The sequence below is a fragment of the Leguminivora glycinivorella genome, chromosome Z (assembly GCF_023078275.1).
Source record: "Leguminivora glycinivorella isolate SPB_JAAS2020 chromosome Z, LegGlyc_1.1, whole genome shotgun sequence".
Classification (NCBI taxonomy): Eukaryota; Metazoa; Arthropoda; class Insecta; order Lepidoptera; family Tortricidae; genus Leguminivora; species Leguminivora glycinivorella.
The window spans coordinates 22,148,214-22,171,868 of NC_062998.1; the positions used below are offsets into that span (position 1 = coordinate 22,148,214).

General features: G+C 37.3%; 1 protein-coding gene across 3 annotated transcripts in view; it reads right to left on the reverse strand.

Annotated features, from left to right (window-relative positions):
* Window positions 1-14,332: 14,332 nt before the first annotated feature.
* The window catches only part of LOC125241846 (pre-mRNA 3'-end-processing factor FIP1-like), a 60,771-nt gene continuing 51,448 nt past the window's right edge, over window positions 14,333-23,655 (reverse strand). For all 3 annotated transcript variants that reach the window (XM_048150515.1, XM_048150517.1, XM_048150514.1), the window contains 3 exons: window positions 18,920-19,170; window positions 16,057-16,118; window positions 14,333-14,812 (listed from right to left, as the gene is read on the reverse strand). In XM_048150515.1, the coding sequence (XP_048006472.1) occupies window positions 14,575-14,812; window positions 16,057-16,118; window positions 18,920-19,170 (551 nt within the window). In that variant the 3' untranslated portion in view covers window positions 14,333-14,574. The remainder of the gene's footprint in view (window positions 14,813-16,056; window positions 16,119-18,919; window positions 19,171-23,655) is intronic.

Here is a 23,655-nt window from a genome sequence, read left to right on the forward strand (position 1 = left end):
CCAATTCATCAAATGCCATTCTGTGTAATGTGTCCTTGATAAGTCCTTTCTGATAAAAATACAAAAGTCACTATTTTGAGGAGTTCCCTTGATCTCTTCTACTATCTCTTGAAGGAATCATGGATCCCATCACCAAAACTCGAGCTTGACCGAAATATGGCTTGAAACCCGAACGTGCTTAGAAAGCAAAACACATTTCTTAACATCATCAGTTCTCCACTGCACCAAATGTCACTATTTAGAGTGTAAATGCATGATGTTCTTATAAAAACACAAAAATAACTATGGAATGCATTTAAGATTCGAGGAGGGATTTTATTCAAAAATTTACTGGTAGGTAAAAAAACTCGGTTAAAAACCGAAATTCAAATCGGTTTCGGGTTCCACCGAAAAAAAAACCGAAATTCGGTTTTCGGTCATAGCTACATTCCCTAATACACCCTGTTTTTATTGAATTCCGTTAACTTTAAGGGAAGATTCGTTAGTTCAAATACAATCAGTTTCTCTAAGAAACTAGCCTCCTAACTCTTACGGTTATCGAATTATTAAAAAAAATAATTTAATTACTGAACACGTGTGTGTCATCCCTTTTTTTTTTGTTAAGATTGGCTTTTGCTGCCAGGGCACTTTGAGTGAGTAGGGGTGATTTCAGGAGTGCACCTAAAAATTTAACCCCAAATTTTGAATCCAAAGTAATAAGTTGCATACTTGGTACATAATATTATGAACATAATAAACATATACATCTAGGTATATACGCAATATTTACAGACTGATATTATTTTTTTCAAGAATTTGTGCTATCTGTTTTAATACTTTGGGATCTGAGCTAGCTAAAAGAGATTTTATATTACAAGGAAGAGGGACTTTCAATTTAAGTAAGAGATCGTATAAGCAAAAACGGTTCGTTGGGCATTCAAAAAATATATGTTCGATTGAGCCCACGCCATAACCACATTGGCATTCTGGGCTAGCTTTTTTCTTTATCTTGTATAGGAATTCTGGAGAACAGACATGACCCAGTCTAAGGCGAATCAGGCAGCTCGTTACCTTCTTATTAAATTTAAATAACCAAGGTTTGGGGTAAATTTTTTGCTGAATTTGAAAGAACTGTAATTTATTATTAGTAATCCAAAGATCTATCAGCTTTGTCGAGGAAATCACATCTAAGTCCTTCTACCAGTTACAGTTACTGTAACCTTCTACCAGTTACTGTAACCTACTACCAGTTACAGTTGCCTCTTTTGCAGCTTTATCAGCCAATTCATTACCCTGAATGCCTTTGTGGCTTGGGATCCATGATAACTGAACGTCTAAATTTAATAGGTGACAGGTAAAGAGGGATTCTTTGATTAAGCAAATTATAGGGGTTTTCGCACAATTTTTGATAGAATTACAGGTGATAGCCTGGATTGAACTTAAGCTATCGGAGAAGATTACAGATTTAGACAGTTTGTGTTCCATAATGTATCTGGTTGCTTTCAAAATGGCTACGCATTCCCCAGTGAAAATAGAGCAAACTGAAGGAAGTTCAAATTTGTGGACTGATTCGAGGTTATCATGAATGAAAGCACAGCCAACAGAGCTATTGACAGATTTAGAAGCATCTGAGAAAAATAAATCCCATTCCTTCCATTTGTCTCTTATTGCAATCAGGAATTTTTCATTTATGCTATTTGAACTTCGCGTAACGCCGATATTGACAGATTTTTGTTCGAACATTAAGGCAGCATAAGGAACAGTATAAATGGGTATTTTTGGGAATTTAGCTATGGGGACGTTGATATCATATAATCTGTTTAGACTGGTATAAAGGATGATTTTCTAATTGAGAAGCGCGAAGTAGGTATCTGTCAGCCAAATATTGGCGACGGAAATTTAGAGGAGGGTCAGCACACTCCACCTGAAGCGCTCTAACAGGGGAAGATCTCATAGCCCCTGTTACTATTCTGAGGGCTTTTTCCTGGATAGCATCTAATTTTTTAAGATCTTTTTTGCGACATGGTTCTATTATTATGGAACCAAAGTCCATTAGTGATCTTATTAAGGAATTATATAGCAATTTTTGGGTGTAAGGATGAGCTCCCCACCAACAGCCAGAGAGAGCACGAATGATATTTAGGTTTTTTTCACACTTCCCAATTGTATTATCAACATGTTGTGTAAACGTTAATTTTGAATCAAATGATACACCTAGAAATTTTACAATGTTATGGACTGGGATGTTTTGAGAACGAAATGAAACATTGACTGGTGGATGATTCTTGCTTCTTGAGAAAACTAGAGCAGAACTCTTAGATGGGGATAGGTCAAGACCATGAGTATCTAGCCATAAACCTAGAGATTCCAGAGAATGATTTACATAATGGGTCGCATCTACGATGTTCTTATGGACCGAATATATTACAATATCATCCGCATATTGTAGGATATTGCAATGGTTATTAATGGATTGTTCCAAGTCCGACGTATATATACTGTATAGCAATGGACTTAAAACCGAGCCCTGTGGTAGGCCCCTCCAGAAAAACTTTGGATTGTTTTGCATGTTAGGTACTCTTAAAGAAATCTTTCTGCCCGATAAGAGATTATTAATGAAAAGCACAACTTTCTCTGGAATTTTCATAGAACGCAGTTTCCTGCAGAGAACCGGGAGTAAAACATTGTCATATGCTGCTGCTACGTCGAGAAAGGCAGCAACGACAGATTGTTTTTGAGAAAATGCTATTCTGACATCTGTTGATAATAGAGCATGGCTGTCAGTAACACTTCTACCTTTTCTGAATCCGAATTGGGTCTCAGCGAGAAACCCCGAATTCTCAACAAACCACTCTAACCTATTTTTAAGCATATGCTCAACTATCTTGCACAGAACTGACGACAGAGCAATTGGGCGGTAAGAATTGGAATGCTCGGGATCTTTACCCGGTTTTAAAATAGGAAGAATGATTTGATGCTTCCACGATTCAGGGATATTACCAGACTCGAAGATTCTATTAATGAGATTTAAATAAAAATCATGACAAAATGGGCCCGCTTTTTTCAAAAAAGAGTACATGATCCCATCGGCACCAGGAGACGAGTCCGTTACTGTAGCAAGCGTCGTTTTGAGTTCATCTAAACTAAAATCCTTCTCTAATAAATTATCAGATTTGTTAAAAGAGTAAGAGACTGGGATATCGGACTCGTTAGGAACAGCAGGAGGGGCTAGTTTATCTAAAAAATCGTTTACCCAGTTGAAAGACGACCCAGAGGCGGACACAGGAGCAACGCCTCTACGAAACCTTCGTATATTCCTCCATACAAATCATCCCTTACCACTTCCTAATGTTATTTCTTTTGACATGTGCCGTCAAACACTTGACAATGACTTTAATGTTATGATTAAGGTCCTCTCACACTAATTAATCCATTTATTATGTATTGGTACAAAAAAAAATTTTTTTTTTCGAATTTAACAAAAAGCGATATACAGGAAGGGTGGTTCCTGATGATGAACCTAACTGCGTGTCGAATTTAACGGAAAACAAAAAAACACGGTGTATAGTATCTTCTACCAAGTTTAAAGTTCCTAACTGAAAATAAAATTTGGTCCCCATACAAACTGCCATCCGTTTTTTAACCCACTAAAAGGACGAAAATCGAAAAAAAGCCGAAATTACTTTTCTTCTACTTCTATTTACTCTACCTTTTTACCAAATTTGAAGTTCCTAACTAAAAATAAAACTGGATCCCCATACAAACTGACATCCCGTTTTTAAGCCTCTTAGGAATAGAATTTTTCAGAATCGCTTTTAACGTCTATACATATAATCGTCATTATAAACGTAAACTGCTGTGCAAGATTCAACTTCTTAGCTTTTGTAGTTTCGGCTAACTATCTATAATCACGATTTTACTGATGATGTTCATAGCGAAACTAAATGTCGGTCTGGCGGATGGTTGGGTTGGGTCCATCCGATTGGTTTGGCTGCTTAAAAACGGTCTAGCTATAGTTCCCTGTGTATCATATATCAAAATCAGGCTTGAGAAAATGAGGAAAGTTAGTGGTTTTTTGTCAACTTTGTCGCGTCTGGTAAAAGTGACGGCCGGCGGAAACGGTCTAGCATTGATGATAACCAATTTCTAATTAACAACGTGCTCTAACACATACATAAAAATCAGCCTTGAGAATTTAAGGAAAGTTAGCACTTTTTTTTCACCTTCAGCTCTTGATAGCAAAAAAAATGGCCGTCGGGCCGAACTAGAAAATATGCAGACAATGTCGATACGAACCCCAAAGTTTCATCCTTGAGAATTTGAGGAAGGTCTGGCGACCCTGTCCATTACTATAGGTACCTAGATATTTTTGTGGCACGAACGAAGTGACACTAGTGACTTCACTTTCTTCCGATATTTAGTTCATCGATAACTTACATAATAATACGAGTATGTCATTTTCCAGTTCTCGGGACCATGGGGTCCCGGACTTTTGGGAGGCGTGCGTGGGGCCGAAGCCAACAGCGCAGAGGCCCTTTAAGACAGTTTAATTTAAAGTAATGTGACACTAGCCGGCGATTGTCCCTGTCCGCACTATAGAATGCACCCAAGGACAAGCCCCGGTTAGTGTAAAACTATTGCAATGAAAAGAAACAAATTATACTGGGCTATTGGGTTGAGATGTTAGTGTGCTAGTGACCGGTCTATGGAAAGGTCTATGACACCTGCCTTGATCATATGTTTTAAAAAAATAAGTTCAAAAGCTAAAACCAGACTACTATAAAATGTGCTCTAAAAACTATGAAACAAGATAGAATTATTTTATAAAATTATCATACATGATATTCACATGTGATAACCGTGGTCGTATGCCAAAATTATAAACTTAAGTACATAAGTGGCATACGACCACGGTTATCTTCGGAATCTCTTCAAGTATATATAAAATTTACAAACTTATTATAACATTGAATTTATGTAGGTATTGAAAAGAATACACATCTGTGAATATTATGCATGATAATTTCATAATATAATTCTATCTTGTTTCATACTTTTTAGAGCACATTTTATAATAGTCGGGTTTTAGTTTTTGAACTTATTTTTTATTTAACTTACTTTGGGGTTACATTTTATTTATTAAATACGAGGGCGCTAAGGCCCCGCGCACACGGAGGCAACAGTTGCTCGGCGACTTTCGTATTTGTATGAAAAGTTGCGTCGCCTCGTGTGCGCACCGTCATACTAGCCCATAGACCGAGCGACGGAGACAAAACAGTTTTGTCTCCCGTCTGTGGGGGCCCTAAAGGCGCCCGGCTTAAGACCGCGTGCGTCGGGCTTTGCCCGACACTTTAAGTTAGAGGGCGCCGAAGGCGCCCGGCTTAGGACCGAGTGCGTCGGACTTCGCCCGACACTTCAAGTTAGAGGGCGCCGAAGGCGCCCGGATTAGGACCGCGTGCGTCGGGCTTCGCCCGACACTTTAAATATGAGCCTATGAGGGCGCCGAAGGTACGTTGTTTTAGGACGTGACTCTGTAAGGACTCTTTAAGTAGATTTAGGACCGCGTCTACGGTATGTACACTCTCATGAAGCATACCGTATACTGAAAGAGACAGGTAGCTGGCAATCAGTATCGATGTAAGTATCGCATTACTCTCTCTTTATGAAAATTATATTAACTTTAGATGATTAACTGGCTTTTAATAATATATTTTCAGTACAGATGGTCGTTTTTTTACGCACTAGTTCGAGAAGTGGTTCATTATATGCCAGTTCGAAACTTCGGAGGCTCATCTGTACTGAAAAACGTCGTACGATACACGTGCGAAAAGGAAATTCGTAACTCGTGTCGATTTAAAACACTCCCTTCGGTCGTGTCTTAATCTATCGCCACTCGTTTCGAACTTCCTTTTTTACGCACTTGTATCGTAATGTACTATTTCGTAGTAGAAAGTCATTATGGCACGATGACGTAACATACCCTTCATCTAGGGTTTTCTGCAATCTATGATACACGTCAGAATGTCAAAACAGCGTCAAACTTCATCTAGTTCTTATTATGACAATTTGCTGTACGAAATTGAACTTTGGTCGAAAAAATATTGCAACTCTTTAATAAAATTAATATATAAAGCAGCCAAATTAGTTTCTTTGGCAAAAGCCTTCTTGTGTAACCGCAGACGGATAAGGCGTGGAACTATGGCAGAGCGCTTGCGGATTTGCACATATGTAGTCAATTTTTCCGAGAAATCAATGAATTATCCGGTATAATCAAGTAAAGCTGGGAATAAAAGCTACCAATATACAGGGTGATTCATGAGTCGTGAGCAGGAGTGAACAGGGTACTGGGGAGGGTCACACTGAGCAACTTTCATAATGGGGCAACACTAAATTGTGATATTTTTTTTTTCTTAACTATGACTTAATTTATAGTTAATCATCAATTAAGTCATAATTAGAACGTCTATCGTAACGTGTATGTCGTAGAGCTATCAATTAAGTCATAGTTAAGAAAAATAATCACAATTCAGTGTTGCCCCATTATGAAAGTGAGTTGCTCAGCGTGACCCTCCCCAGTACCCTGTTCACTCCTGCTCACGACTCATGAATCACCCTGTATACATATTTGAATTGTGCTAATCAAGCCCTTTCAAATGATATACAATATGTCATCCTAACTTTTTTTTTTTTTGCTTCGTTACTTTATGACCTCTAGAGGGCGCCATGTTTTGTTTGCGGTGACGTCATATAGAACCAGCGGACGATTAAGGTGGCTCGCCTAGGTTACCCGAAGCTCAGGCTGCGTTAGATGGCGTTAATCTGCAAATTACCAGTCTTATTTTTTTTGTGGAGTCGTACAGGCATTTATATACTTTCAATTATGCTTCGCGAACATTTAATATTAAAATTGACGTATTAGGGGGCGTCCATTAATCGCGTCATACTACATAGGGGGGGAGGGGGTCATGAAAAAATCACCAAATATCACCATGGGGGGTGGGGGGGTTAGGAACATATCACGTGTATTTTTTTGTTACACTAACGTAAAGAAAAAAACATTTCTGAGCTATTTTTATATCAACTTTTACAGTCAGAACTTGCGTTGTGCAGTGCAAAGAGAACAGAATAGAATAGAATATAATTTATTGGTGAACACAGTCAAGATTAATTACACATTTTACAATACAAACAGAAAGGAATGAAGTGCCACGAAATGGCCTCATCTCAGCGTGTTGCTGGTGACTTCCAGCGCTGATCTTCCGATGAGACCATTGTGTGCAGTCGGTTATTTTTAATTCTCAAAGATTTTTTTAGTTTGCCCTCATCACGTGTATACGGACAGTCGGTTATAGACGGTCAAAAAATCAGTCCCCACTTTACATGTACGGGGGGGGGGGTACCCTAACAAAACATTTTTTTCCACTTTTTATTTTACCAATAGTGTTTTATTTTTGCTTATTTTTTTCCTTTAGGAGCGATTATTTCCGAAAATATTAATATTATCAAAAAACAATTTTAATAAACCCGTATTCATTTTTAAATACCTATCCAACAATATATCACACGTTGGGGTTGGAATGAAAAAAAAAATCAGTCCCAACTTTTCAACTTTTTATTTTACCACTTTGTCGGCGTGAGACATACATATTGGTACCAAATTTCAGCTTTCTAGTGCTAACGGTCACTGAGATTATCCGCGGACGGACGGACGGACGGACAGACGGACAGACAGACATGTGAACCCTAAAAATGTCCCGAGATTTCCATATTTTTTTAGACCTTCCATTCCGTTACCACCATACAAAATGTATGAAAAAATGGTAACGGAATAGAGAAAAGCCTTGGGACACTTTTATACTCCTGTTAGGATTGAAAGAGCTCGCGATTCTGAGTGGAAAGCACATAAAAAATTCCAAATAAAAAAAAGTGGGGCCCAATTAACGCTCTTTCATTTGATATGTAACACGCTAAAAAACTATTTCAAAAAACTTTGATTTATAATTTTTACTTTTACCCCCCAAAAGTGGCCCCTATAGTTGTTTTTTTATTTTATTTAAATTATATGCCCGTCTTTGGGTCACAAGTTTACATATGTGTGCCAAACAAGTTAATCGGTTCAGTTGTTTCGGTTCAGTGGTTTCCTTTTTGAGGTACGGAACCTTAAAAATGAGGGGGCAAAGGTTTAATTCTCATAGAAAATTTGAATTTCGCGCCAAGATTTGGTTGATTCGTGGGTTGAAAAAAAGTCTACTTAAGTTGCCAAAAAATTACACGTCATATTGGCCAGGGGGGGAGGGGGTCCTGAAAATATCACCAAAGATCACCATGGGGGAGGGGGGGGTCTAAAATAAGCCAAAAACGTATGACGCGATTAATGGACGCCCCCTTACAACAAACATTCAACTTCTCATTGTAACGTTAATCCCCTTAATGTAGATAAATTTACTATTTTACACTATTTTTAAGTACCACTCACACATACAAACAGTGTTTTTGTATTCCTTTTAGTCGATAATTTCACGCGGCGACAGCTTGTTTAAATAGCCTTGCGGTAAATACGTGCCATCGCATGATTTGCATGGAAGTACTGGGTTCGAATCCAGGACTTTTTCTCTTTTTTTTTTTATACTACGTCGGTGGCAAACAAGCATATGGTCCGCCTGATGGAAAGCGGTCACCGTAACCTATGGACGCCTGCAACTCAAAGAGTGTCGCATGCGCGTTGCCGCCCCATTAGAAACTTGTACACTCCCCTTTGCTGCGTGTGCACAGCAAAAAGGAGTGTACAAGTTCAAAGGAGGGTTTAGGTTGCCGACGACTCAAAGGACAATAGACGGAACAAAGTACTCGTACAGTAGTTACTGAGCGTTTTCCACAAAAAAGATTAAAAACCTATTCTCTTACATGGTAATAATTTTTGGGTTCGTCGAACTCAGAATTTCTAACATAATTATGGTTGACTGGTAGAGAATGCCATCTGGCATTAAGTCCGCCATTTGTACTTTTTTATATTGTGCAATAAAGTTTAAATAAATAAATAAAATAATTATCCTAATCTGATATTTTTAAAAATTCCAAAAAGTATAGATATATTTTAGTTTCTAAACTACGATTCGAATGATTTTTTTTTCTAATTGTTTATTTTCGATGGAGCAAGGGTATTCAAATCGCTTTTGAAATCTTAAATTAGCAAATGAAAATGCAATAGTTAACTGAGTAACGTAATGCTTTAAAAACTCAAGTGGACTTTTTATATCTAAGGAGTAATTTCGATAAAATAATATATTTAGCGAGGGTATTAAAAGTTGTGTTTTATATCTCAACTAGGGCTTGCATTCCGGAATTCCGGAATCTCGAAATTCCGGAATTTCGGACAATTTTTCCGATATTACAGTTCCGGAATTGAAACACATAATCTCGAAAATTCCGGAATTGAAAAAATACATATTTTTAAGATAAAAACGTGTAATATCAGCCTGGTTATTTTACAAAATTACCACAGAATGTAAATTCATAAGTTAGACACTGCTCGGACTCAGGTAGTACCCTATTTTATGGCCAAAGGGGCTAGTTAGAGCGAGATAGTGTAATTTTAAATTTTAACCCGCTAATGGCGCTAATATTAACCATTGTCACTTTCTGGTTTTGCGAACTTAAATTCAGATGCAAAACATAGTATTTGGTATTACATTCATTCACAAGCATAACGTCGTAGTTACTTATACACTTTTCACAAAGACGTGTGCATATTTTACTAAACTGGTGGACTTTACTGCAATGTATGGAAAACGGTGGATATGAAAAGTATGCTTTATTTTTACAAGAATTCAAGGTTATATGTACATGCACCTAGGTATAAATCAGGAAATCTGACTTTTTTGGCCTGATACAGGTAATTCAATAATTAATTGAAATACGGTTGTACTCACGTTATTATGTCGCTATTGCTACATGTTTCGGGCCAATTCGGAGGCCCCTCTTCAGGCATATAGGAGTTCACGCGACGGCTAAACTAATGTCTCACGAAAGTTTAACGTGTATAGGTAATTCAATATTTATTTTATTACATTTATGTGAATAAGATGTTGTGCCATTGTTGTAAATTATTACTTTTACATTATTTCGGTAGACAATCAATGCATAAATATGCATTTAAAAGTTTTAAAACCCTTGTTTTTATTAGATTAATTGATAAAACAATAATGTTTTCCTCGTCCATATTGATGTAAATCCTCAAATATGAAATAAGTTCAGAAGGAAAACACTGTATTCGGGGTAGTTTTATTTAGTTTTTGTCTAAAATATGTAGTTATTATTACTGAATGATGTGTAAAATACTATTAAATAATAATGTTAAATATATTTACTTTAATGTTAACTACTATCACAAAACTGGCACTAAAACCTCGTTTGTATCGTTTGCTGTTGTTCGAAATACTTAGCAAGACCGATTTTGACACAAAATGGGCTTTCCTGTAAAATTACTGAAATGAAAATTGCAGTGTTATATGCCTTTCAGGTACGGAGTTATTGTCTTAAACGTCGATTAATAATAAATTTCAATTTAAAATTGTATTATTTCATCAGAAATCCACCAGAAAACACAACAAAAAAAATTGTCCAATTCCGGAACTAGTTCCGGAATTCCGGAATTGAAGTCCAATCTCGAAAACCAGTTCCGGAATTGAAAATCGTCCGATATTGCAAGCCCTAATCTCAACTTAATAAATAGAAAATCAAAATGACAATAAAAAAATCAATATGTTCTCTAAGATAAAATTGATACCTTCGGCTCTCCATTCTTGCTCGGTCAATAAAAAATACGAAATTTATATCCAAAAAATACAAAAAGTTTATAGAATCCTGGGAATCGAACGCACCTTCACGGCGTGACAGACGACTGTTCACCAACGACGCCATTACATAACACGTTGTTACCGACGAAATTGGGCTATACATATATAATTATTTAAATATAAATAATAATGTCAAATCCATACTAATATTACAGACACACACCTCTGTTTGTTTGTCCGTCTTTCACGGCAAAACCGGAGCGACGAATTGACGTGATTATTTAAGGGGATTTAGTTGAAGGGATGGAGAGTGACATAGGCTACTTTTTGTCTCTTTCTTACGCGAGCGAAGCCGCGGTCAAAAGCTAGTTTATTATAAATGGGAAAAGCTGGTTACTCTATAATCTGAAGTGGAAGAATTCGTTGTTTCACCAAAGATAATGTGTGTTTGTTTGTTTGTCCGTCTTTCACGGCCAAACGGAGCGACGGATTGACATGTTTTTTAAGTGGAGATAGTTGAAGGGATGGAGAGTGACATATGCTACTTTTGTCTCTTTCTAACGCAAGCGAAGCCGCGGGCTAAAGCTATTACAGCACGGGTAGCATGGTCGCGCGATAGACGATAAAATATCAGGCCGTCCCTGTCGCACTATTAGTAAGTGCGATTATAGGGACGGCCAGATGTTTTATCATTTATCGCGCGACCATAATTGCCTGCCTGGACCAGATTATATTGATGATAATTTGATGATAATTATTATTTGTAACCATTTAGTTAATATTGTCTTCAGTTACCGCGATAGTTACTCATGAAATAAAAACTATGAAAACGGATTAAATCGCGTATAATGAGTTTAAAATTCATCCCGATGTTTCGAACACTTTACAGCGTTCGTGGTCAACGGGTGACAGGAAAAATTACAATATGCAAAAGCTACCCATATTCTTGTATATAACCATTTAGTTGTTGAAGAAAAACATTCACACAACAATAACATAGGTCAACCAGTTCAGTAAATGCAATACATTACTAATACTATGCCCACACTTATGACCTATGTATAATGTATTATACCAGACGTGTAATATTTTATTTTATCAACAAAGGCATAATAAAGGATTGTATTATATTTTTGTATGAAAATAAAAAATAGGAAAGCAATATAGTAATAGTCAAATATTCCATTTAAAAAATATAAAAAAAAAATCCAAAAAAAGTTCAAATGATTAAAAAAAACTCAGGATTTCCTGCTTCATAATCGGTGCATTTGACCAAGACGCCATTTCGATTTACATTAGCAGTGCCGAAATATACGATATGTATCTTTATTGACAAAATGCGTCATTATTTCTGAGTCTGCTTGAGTTAACTAAACCAATATCTTTAATAATTACTTGTCAAGAGCAAAGTGTCACTGATGACAATGTCAATTAAAAATGCGCGAAATATGACGGCTCTGTGTCTGTACACAAAATTTGGCACGCACATTTACGTAAAATTAATAAAAAATTCACATGGATTTGTCCATGATTTCTGTATGAAACAATGTATTTCATTCACTAGTTTCACTACCGCGACGACGGATAATGTATAGTAGATGTATGCGCATATTTTTATTTAGTTGTAGTGTGCGGTGACTAAATAAATGGTAGATGTTTTTTGTATGGAAAGCGAGCCACCTTAAGACGATTCGAATGACATATCGTTTGTCAAATTCTAATGAGTACTTTAAAAGTTATGAGGGAACAGATGAACATAACCCTCCTTTGCGTTGCCGTAGTCGGGTAAAAATCATAACCCTCCTTTTGCGTTGCCGTAGTCGGGTAAAAACAATTATGTCATTAATTATTATATTTATGTCATTAATTATTGCCATGGCACTGAATATTGAGTAGTTTCATGTACTCTGCCTACCTCGTTTAGGGAATATAGGTTTGCATTTGTGTGATTTACACAAATGTCACATGTTTGAAAATGAATGGACAATAATAACAAAACGAACCATATTTTAATACTTTACTTAATTTCTTACATGATTATTCAAGATTTTAGAGATTTTTATTAGGGGCAAAGAGGATTGAGTATTATAGAGAGTTACTGTCGAAGTAAAATGTGTAATCACAGTGCATAGACTAGACTGCCATCTCTTAACACAGGCTTAAAACTTTTGAACCTCACTTTTGACAATTTGGCCCATATTCAGCTTGATATGTTTTAAATTTTCAAATATTAATATTAGCGCCATCTAGCTGAGCGGTGTAGCCCAAAAGTGTAATGCCATCTAGGCCACCGTACCTTTTTCTGTATGGTACTGCGGTACGTTTTTTCTTATCCCCTTATTCATAAACGTACACTAATGTTATCAAGCCGATAAAGTTAGTTTGTCCCTTTCTATCACACCAATACGTCGGAACGGGTAGTTTGTCCCTTTCTATCACACCAATACGGGTTAGACTTTATCTGTCTATACGGAGTTATAGGTCTTTGTTAGATGTGCGTTCCCATTGAGGGTCTACGTTAGAATTTCGAGCTTTTGAACGTGTCAGTCTTTAGTAAAAGTTCTCAAACGATTGTAAATTCAACCAACAATTTGTAAAAGTAGGCACTCAAAAGTTATATTCGGTTAAAGGTGGACCCTCAGTCGTGCATGTCAGGTATCCATATTTCATAATCCACTTCAAATTTACAACTTCTGTAAATGACTACTCTTAGTAAAAGATTTGTAAAACTAATTTCGTTAATTGTGACTCCTTTCTGCTAACTCACTACGAAAAAATGTCATCTAGAATGTGGTCCCTCAATCGATCGCGATAAGGTCACATTAAGAGATAACAATATTATTATTTAAAATATAGGTGTGACTGAGAGTTAGTAAAAGCACTCGAATCATTGTAAATTCAAGCTTTAGTTTGTAAAAGATGCCATTCAAAAGTTTTGATTGATTAAAGGTGGTCCCTCAATTGAAACGATTGTTATAAATGCACGATATATCATGCACGACTGAGGGCCCACCTTTAACCGAATGTAACTTTTGAGTGCCTACTTTTACAAATTATTGGTTGAATTTACAATTGTTTGAAAACTGTTATTAAAGACTGACACGTTCAAAAGCTCTAAATTCTAACGTGGACCCTCAATGGGAACGCACATCTTATTTACGAAAAATAATTAAATTTTGGTTTAACATAGATATTGTGTGAAGTAAAATTGAAAGTCCTCTGATGACGTCAGCAGCGAAATTATCGTTAATACATCATTTTATCGACACTTCCAATCCCTAGTAATTGTCTTTGACCATATTTGACGTTTCGTTTGTTTACTATATTGGACAAGTAAGGCTGAACTGACTTTAGTGACTCTATACATTGAATGGCACTTATGTGAATTGCTGGCAATTGTGTTGCCCGTGTAACAGCACCGTTAAAGAGTATTAGCTATACATTCGTGATTTCGTGACGTCCCACAGGAAAAGGAACCTTACGGGGTTTGGCGCTTACGCGATGCACCGCAAGAGGTATCTTATAGTGTGGAACGTCACATATGGATATAAAACACGTTTATTATATTTGAATATTTTATTTTATGAAATGGGTCACCCGATAGTAAGAGAAATTTCCAGACTATTGGGTGTTATGTAGGTGTCCTTTCAAAACGAAGTAGGTGAATATATGTTACTTAACACTTCAAGTGGCATCAATCACTTTTTTATTTATATTCTATGTGAATTAATAAATTTAACAAATGCTGAATATACCACGAGGTGGCGGCATGCCGCTTGAAGGATCAACATACACTATTTTATTTATCTTCTTCTTTATCCTTGGATTCTTTTGGTTTGGGCTTGAGACTTCTTTCTCTGTCCCGGGACCTATCCCTGTCTCTGGACCGCTCGCGCTCCCGCTCGCGCTCGCGCTCCCGCTCGCGCTCGCGCTCCCGCTCCCGCTCGCGCTCACGCGACCGCTCGCGCAGGCGCGGCGAGCGCGAGCGCGACTTGTGCCGTCGAGATCGTGACCGTGACCGTTCGCGTCTATATGATCTGGAAAAAACAATACAAACGGAAATCATAGCTCGTCTTCGTCTTTTAAACCAACTATTATTTATTCATTTTACACCACAATCCACCCCTTCCTAGTCAAGGTGCTTTATCTAATAGTGCTCTACCTTATGGGTATATAGTTTAAATCCAGAAACCGCTCCTAGTTTTTATACTGTATAGTTTGTAGTGTAATTGGTGTACTGGGTCCCACAAAAAAAAAACCTTAAATTGTATGGATTTTCATGAATTTTATTATGACTCCATGGGCTTTCGGGAAAACTTGGATTTGACAGTACTATTTCATCCCTAACAGTATACAGGTTGATTTTTTTAAAGTGCTAGCCTAACTTTGATGAACAACTTTTATTGTTGCGATGCTAAAATCGCGAAAGTAAAACTGGCTGTTTCCTAATAATAAATAAATTAGTAGGTACTACAGTGAATTCACCTTAACTTTTCCAATCATGTAAACAAACACTGCTGGAAACTATTATCAATCAATTATTGCAAATGTGATGAACGAATTCAATTTTGGTTTTTACATCGCTAAAGTGAGATGTAAAATTGAAGATCCGCTTTTTTAAATTATCGTTATTACATCATTTTAAATACATTTCCAATCAGTTTAAATACATTTCAGTTCGGTCTTTGACCATATTTGACATTTCGTTTGTTTACATGATTGGACAAGTTAAGGTGAATTCACTGTACTTCGTTTGATGCAAAGCAACATCCCTTAATTGATACGATTTCAATGGATTATAAAAACCAAACAAAAAATATTGCCGAGGTGTCAATTTTTTCATACGAAAACATGATACAGGAGATATGAGAGCGAAATTTATACACACGAAATTACAGAACTACTTAATGAACTTCCTATCAGAAAATCAATATCAATTGCCTATTTGCAAATTGATCACAGACTTTTTTCACGAGCAATCCGTGCTTTAAATACCTATTTTGTTCTTCAACAGTTCTTCAACAGGACTGGTGGTCCTGCAAAAACTAGACATGCACTTATGGCAATGCAGTTATGGAAACCCAATATCAGGCCCAAGAACATCCAAAAAATTTGTAGCGGCGGAACCTAACGATTTTCCTTTGACTTAGCTCTAGGCAGGGGTTTTCGAGGCTCGTGTATGAATCCTCGTCAATCACTGAGTGACTTGATTACAAAATACTGAAGGTAAATTGGTTTGTTCAGATTACTTGCAACTTAGAATTAAGTATAAAATCCTTACTTTTCTCGTATCCTATCCGGTTTTATAGAACGAGATCGCTCGCGTTCCCGTTCCCTTTCCTCCTAAAACAAAAAAAAACATTACATAACAGGCATGATGACAGTGAATGGCAATTAGGATTTCCGGCCAAAGGGCTGGCAATCCGTTTTCACGCCGAGGCATGTATTGTATAGTGCTTTTCTCAAACATGCAGTCAAATAAAAAATAATGCTCCAAACCGTTCCTCCTACAATTTTAGTCTGACAACGTCACAAGCAACCTTTAAAAAGAAAACCGGCTTTTTGACAAGCCAGCCACTCCAGCCAGCGGTATGAATGACAATCTTGTCCAAAATAAAAATAAAGTTACTTTGCAAGGCCTAGGCTTGAAAAGTTGTATGAAATCCCCTTTCCTTCCATATATACTTCCGGTTCCATTATAAGGTAACGTAAAGATAATATTTCATTGCACGTTTGAGAAAAACATAATTTTGGAGTAGGGGAATGTAGATGCATTGATAGATAGATTCATCACCATACCATAGCCCGTAATCGAACCCGCAAAACTGTAGCATGTACGTCATCAGGGTTGTCGCTATGTACTAGGAACAAATTAAATTAAATTGGAACGGATTGAATCTTGAACCATTACGATGTTTATCTGTTGCCGAATTAAGATAAATATTATGTTTTTCTTTTTGGAAAATGTAAGTAATAAATGAAGTACAGTAAATGTTGTTATTTTTTACCTGTAATCCTGGGTTAGCTTTTAACCTCTCGTGTGCCAGAGCGTGGATCCGCGTTCCTAGGTATTCAACTCTAATTTAAAATTAATTACAATTCAATATCTACGAGCGTGGAGCCACGTTCCGATACGAGAGGTTAAAAGAACATCTAAATGTTAAGAGTAACCATTTTTCTTTTGTTGGTGGCTTCTACTAGCTAAAATTGCTAAATAATCGTTTATTTCTCAAGTTAGTAAAGTTATCATTACTTATGAATATTGTCATTAAATTGTAATTTAATTATACGTGCAATTAAGTAAGCAAATTATTCATCGTAATCGCTAACCCCACCCAAACGTCTAACTGTCAAATGCTACGGTTTTGCTACATCCGTTACGAGGTATGTTCATCACATATAAAAACTAAACAAATGAGAGCACACGGTTAACACAGTTCAATTAACTCAAACTAGAAGTAACAAAGTAGGCGTCGGAGACTCGCCGCCGCCGCCGCCGACTTGCGGCGCGGCGCTCGAAAGGTTTTCCATTTTTTCATTCCGAGGTCGAAACCCATTTTGAACATATCACTCACCAACAAGGCGCTACTTAGTCGGTCCTAAAATCCTGTCACTGGCACCTTATTTTTAAATTTAGAACATAATTTTAAGAAAATGTTTTTGGATTCCATTTTTGAATGTTTGACAATTATTTTAAAACAAAAAACAGTCATTTGCTGCCATTGCTCACGATGGAGCGGACATTATATTATAGTAATCTTAAAAATTCTCCTCTATTTTGTACTGAAAGTAGCGGAACGGATATATATATGGGTTTAAAAAAATAGTAGTCGGCATTTATGTGAAAATGAAAGTGTAATTTCTTTATTTGTACTTTTAGAATGAATAATAAGGGTCACTATCAAGTTTATCTTATCGCTAAACGACTATTTTGGCTAGATGTCAGAAAATGTAAATATACAGTCAGCATAAAGTCAATTCAGCTGGGATGACTTGAAAGTAGAATACTCAATCAACAAAAAGTTAATTTAACTGGATGGCTAAGACTTAGAATGAATGAGTAGCCAAACGTCTGGAAATATACATACCCGTATGATTAGCATATCTAAAAAGTCAAAAGTGAAGTTAGTTAATTGACGTCAACACAGAACGATACAGTAGCAAAACGTCCGGAAATATAATGTGTCATGGACGTCATGGTTTATAATAAATATGTAACAATTCTTATGAACAGTGCGAGAAGGTTTGAATTCTCAAGGCACTTAAGCATTTTAAAACCAGACGTTTTGCTAACGGGTCGTTTGGCGTTTATTCTTTTTAGCAATAAAAACATTAAACAATCCAGACTTTTTGCTCCTCGACTGTTTAGCGTTCATGTCTGTTTTGTAATACAGACATTCGAAGATGAAGATGTTTTGCAGTTAGATCATTTTAAATTGTTACGTTTTAAGATCCAGACGTTTTGCTAAAGACGCATTTAGTATTCATGTCTACGTAGCCACAAAGACATAACACAATCCAGACATGTCAGCTATATAGTCTTTTAGCGATAAGGTAAATTTGATAGTGACCCAATAATAAACATATTGTAAAATTCCCTAACCTTTTATATTTGCATTATCTGCGATTAAAGTTGGTTGCGGAACGGAACACTCGCATCTCAACTCAACAAAAACATATTTTCTTCATTAATTACTTAAAAATCAAGTGAACCTTCTATATTTTATATAAATTTATTTAATAAAGAATCTATAAAAACAGCTTTTAATAACTTTCTATCGGTTTCATTTTCATATCAACTTTTTTCGGGGTGGACAACTTTGAATAAAATGGCCCTGATATATGTATATAATTTATTAAAAACTGATTGGTACTTCTGTTTTTATCATTATTTTTATTTGTGACAGAACTTTAGGACCGACTAAGTACTTAACTGTATATTATATAATATACCATTGGTTGAATTGAGTACCCACAACACAAGCCTTCTCTTGAGCTTAGCGTGAAACTCCGTCAATCTGTGTAAAAATGTCCTATAAATCTTATAATATTTATTTATTTAATTTACTTGATTCAAAAAACAGGATATCCGCATGAAAAGAGGTCTGGCGAACAAATGAATGTAGGTAATTAGGTATACATACGTCGTCTCTCCTGTCGCGGTGTGGACGGTCGCGCTCGTCGCGCTCTCGGTCGCGGTCGCGCGCGCGCTCCAGCGCGTGCGGCGGGTGCGCGCGGTACGGCGACACGAACGGCGCGCCCATCAGGTGCGGCGGCGGCGCGCCGACGCCCGGCGGGCCCATGCCGGGCGGTGGGCCCATAGCCGGCGGACCCATCGGACCAGGTGTCAGCTCCTTTATGTCACTTGGCGCCCATCCGCTCTGCTCTGAGTGCCCTGCAATTACACATATGTTTCGATGCTATTTAATTCATTAAACGTGTGAAATCGCACTTGTATCGTAATGTACCTACTATTTTGCAATGAGTCACTTGTAACTTTTTGACATCTATCAACGAAGATATAACTAGATCATGCCCGATAATGGCATCATCGCCATTAAAAAAACGCTTTGTGCTGAGAAATAATAAGTAAGTAATTGTTAATTTTTTTCATGCTACTAACTTTTAAAGTAGGCGAAATCCAGAATAGTTTTTTATGAGATTTTAGTCTTCTAATATGATCAGGAATACAATGTTAAAATTAATCGGTTTCCTCATGTTACACCGTGTAGGTATATTCCCGTTTGTCGCAGCCGAGAACAGGCAATTCAAAGAATGCGTTCACTAGAAAGTTGAACTAGTCTAGGGCCAAGGAGTGGAATTCCTTGCCGGTGGCTATTTTTCCGAGGTCATGTAACCCGGCACCTTCGGCACGACCTTCAAATCAAGAGTGAACAGGCATCTTCTGGGCGAGCTCACTCCATCGTAGGCCACGTCTTTGCCTTCGGCTAGTCTGTGGCCAAGTGTAAGCCCATTTATAATAATAATAATAAAAAAAGCCTATTTGACCAAAAGTCGTCTCCTTCACGATTTTCGTAGACATCTCTTCTAAATACCTAAAACAGGTATGGATGTGTTCCTCATTGTCTCCAGATTACGAATTGACCTGTTTTAGTTTAAGGAGGGGGGACGGGACGAGAAAAAAAGGAGGGAGGGGAAGATGGCGACCGACTTCATTGATATTTATTCACATCTCGAGTCCTATAGGACGACTCTGTTCGTCAAGTACTAGTAAAAAATTCTTCTAACTCAATAAACAATAACTTTACCGCAATTGATGTTATTATAAAATTTACGTGTATTCATGTTCTTTCTAAACTTGTTTGCATTCAGATGGGCGAATGTGTGCCGAGAGTGTCTGAGGTTTTGTGAGAAGATGGACGATAGGATTCCCAGCACTTGCATGTAAATTGTCTGAGGTTTTATTTATTACTTATGTGATTTTTTTATTTTACACTACTAGATTAATACATATTCTGTAATTATAGTTGTAATTAGTTTAATTATTCGGTGTATTGGCTTAAGCTGTGATGCCGTGTAAATTATTTGAAATAAATGTTAAATATAAGTTTTATTGGTATATGATAATATATAACCATGTAATTACGAATTTTGTTTGGCAGGGGCTACTCCGCCCGGTCGCATAAACGGGCGCTGACCGTAGTAAAGTATTCAATATTTTTAAGGTCCTATTTTATGGATCCATATGTGAGAGGTATCACTTGAAAACAAATTTAACCTACTATAATTGTTTTAAATAACTATGGTCAAAAAGGTAGCTGTTTACAAAATATTTGAAAACATGTGTTTTTTATCGAGCGTGAATCGCACAAGTACTGGTAAAAAATGCTTCTAAGTCATAAACAATAACGTTACCGCAATTGATGTTATCATAAAATTTACGCGACTATTCATGTGCTTTCTATAAATATAAGTTTTATTGGTATTAGTGATAATATACAACCATGTAATTACGAATTTTGTTTCGCAGTGGTCACTCCGCCGGTCGCATAAATGAGCACTGACCGCAGTAAAGTATTCAATATTTTACGGATCCATATGTGAGAGGTCTCATTTGAAAGCAAATTAAACCTACTATAATTGTTTTTGAATAACTATAGTTACAAAGGTAGCTGTTTACAAAATATAAACATGTGTTTTTTTATCGAGCATGAATCGCACATAAAGGTTGAACACGCCAAAACTGAGGTACATAAATTCATTTGCTGCTTCGTTATAATTAAAGGTATAGAAATTTTTTTGATGCCATTTAAATCTTCAATATCGAACAGGCAACTGAAACAACGTGAACTTATTTTGCACAAAAACACAAAAAATCAAAAACTCGGCTACAGGGATGTGGGTAAAAGATTAAAATTTCCCACAGACCAACCCCTATAGACATCCATTACAAGACGACTCGCGGTCGCCAGCCTTCCTAGTATTTGCACTGATATAAGCGCGGGCGCTCGCCGTGCCCGATCAGTAGCGACCAAGTAACAGACCCGAAAGCAGCGCGTGTTTTTCGCAGTAAAAAAATTGAAAAAGGGTATTTTGATGTCTTAAAGATGTCCACCTGTAGTGTGAAATGGTGTGCAAAGGTAACAAGAAGCTCAAATTTAAAAACTGACGTCATTACATTCCACATAAAAGTCATATTTATAATTTATTCAGAGCCGGCATAGGTCAACTTACATTGGCCACTTACGCGTCAGTAGAGGGACAGTCCCTTTCATCTGGCGCGACTGCCCGCCGTCCTTGAAACGGCCAATCACAGCCCGCTTAACACATTCCCCGCCCGCTCCTCACACCCCTGGCACTGGTGACTCGTATCGCGAACAAAATATACAAGATTGCTACTCTATAGGAGGTTCTCTGTGAAATTTCCACAATCCACTGTTTGTTGCGTATTTAAAAGGTTTCGGAAACGCCTAACTTTAGAACGAAATCCAGGAATTGGTGGGTTGCAGGGTTTAAAGGATAAAAAAAAGAAGGAACGCATCTTAAATTAAGGATATTTGCTTCAAATTGTATGATGTTACCTCGTGACGTGGCTAAAAAGTAAAGATGTCCCAATCGTATGTTCAAAAGGTGAAACGTAGAGCAGGGCTAAGAAGTTTTAAAGCACAAAACGGCACCAGATCGGAATGTAAGACAGAAATCAGCAGCAGGAACTCGATTGAGAAACTATACGAAAATGTATTAACAAAATTTGACTGCGTTCTGATGGACTTACATAAAATCCGATTTCTAAGAAATCCCTGGCCAAGAGTTTTATACTAGCAAAAATAGCACCGAGGCTCCCAAAGACTGTCAAATAAAAAAAGTCTTAGTTTCCAAAAAAAAATACCTAGTTTGGCAGGCAATTAGCAGTTGCGGGACGAATTTGGTTTAGCAGGGGTCACTGCGCCCTGTCACGATAATGGGTGCTGACTGACCGTCGCCAAAAAATCAGGAACCACCCTGTGTTAGTTAAATTCTCAAAAAAAAATTTTCACCGTTTTCATAGATAATAAATGAATTAATTAGTGTGAGAGACCCTTCATAATAATATTCAAGTTAGTGTTAAGTGATTGACGGCACATGTCAAAACCAATAACATTGGGAAGTGGTAAAGGCTGTCACACACGTGTTCAGTAATTATTTTTATTTTTTTAATAATTCTATAACCGTAATAGTTCAGACGCTAGTGTCTTAGAGAAATTAATTGGTCTAAAGAACCATCCCTTAAAGATAACGGAATTCAATAAAAACAGGGTGTATAATTCATCACATATCGAATTTACTTATATACTTAATTGATCAGTAAAATAGAATTTATTTTTAACAAGCAGAAACGTCTGCTAACGATTCTAAACATTTTTATATTAAAGGAAAAAATGGAAAAATTTACGCTTCCGGCGGGACTTGAACCCGCATCATTTGCAATCCGTGCAAGGCCCTTAACCAATTGAGCTACGGAAGCCACGCCGGACATCGCAAATCTTTCCATGCCTTTCCTCATGTACACACGTCTTGGGGTGACGTTTAGCTCAATTGGTTAAGAGCCTTGCACGGATTGCAAATGATGCGGGTTCAAGTCCCGCCGGAAGCGTAAATTTTTCCATTTTTTCCTTTAATATAAAAATGTTTAGAATCGTTAGCAGACGTTTCTGCTTGTTAAAAATAAATTTAGTATGGGTTAGCACATTGTTACTGGTGAATTCTCAATATAACTTGAGACTCCAGTCACACCTCGGACACTAGCGATCAAATATATGAAAGAGGCGCGTTCCTAGCACACAGTCTAAGCTCGTGTAGGTGAATGCGTACTATGCTTGTATATGAGTGACATATGACAGGTCGACTGTTCGCGTTTTTGACAGGCGGTAACTGTGAGGTAACCGAGAGGGGGTGGGCGGCACTTTTAGCGGGGAGCGTGAGTGGCCACTCACGCTCCCCGCTGTACGATATATATACGATACTGTACGATATGTATACTGTACGATAGTACTCTTTATTATACTGTGCTCCAGTGCCGTTACAAGATGTAATAGTCTGTCGGTAGATGGCGCTAGACGTCACCCCAAGACGTGTGTACATGAGGAAAGACATGGAAAGATTTGCGATGTCCGGCGTGGCTTCCGTAGCTCAATTGGTTAAGAGCCTTGCACGGATTGCAAATGATGCGGGTTCAAGTCCCGCCGGAAGCGTAAATTTTTCCATTTTTAGGGTTCCGTAGTCAACTAGGAACCCTTATAGTTTCGCCATGTCTGTCTGTCCGTCCGTCCGTCCGTCCGTCCGTCCGTCCGTCCGCGGATAATCTCAGTAACCGTTAGCACTAGAAAGCTGAAATTTGGTACCAATATGTATATTAATCACGCCAACAAAGTGCAAAAAT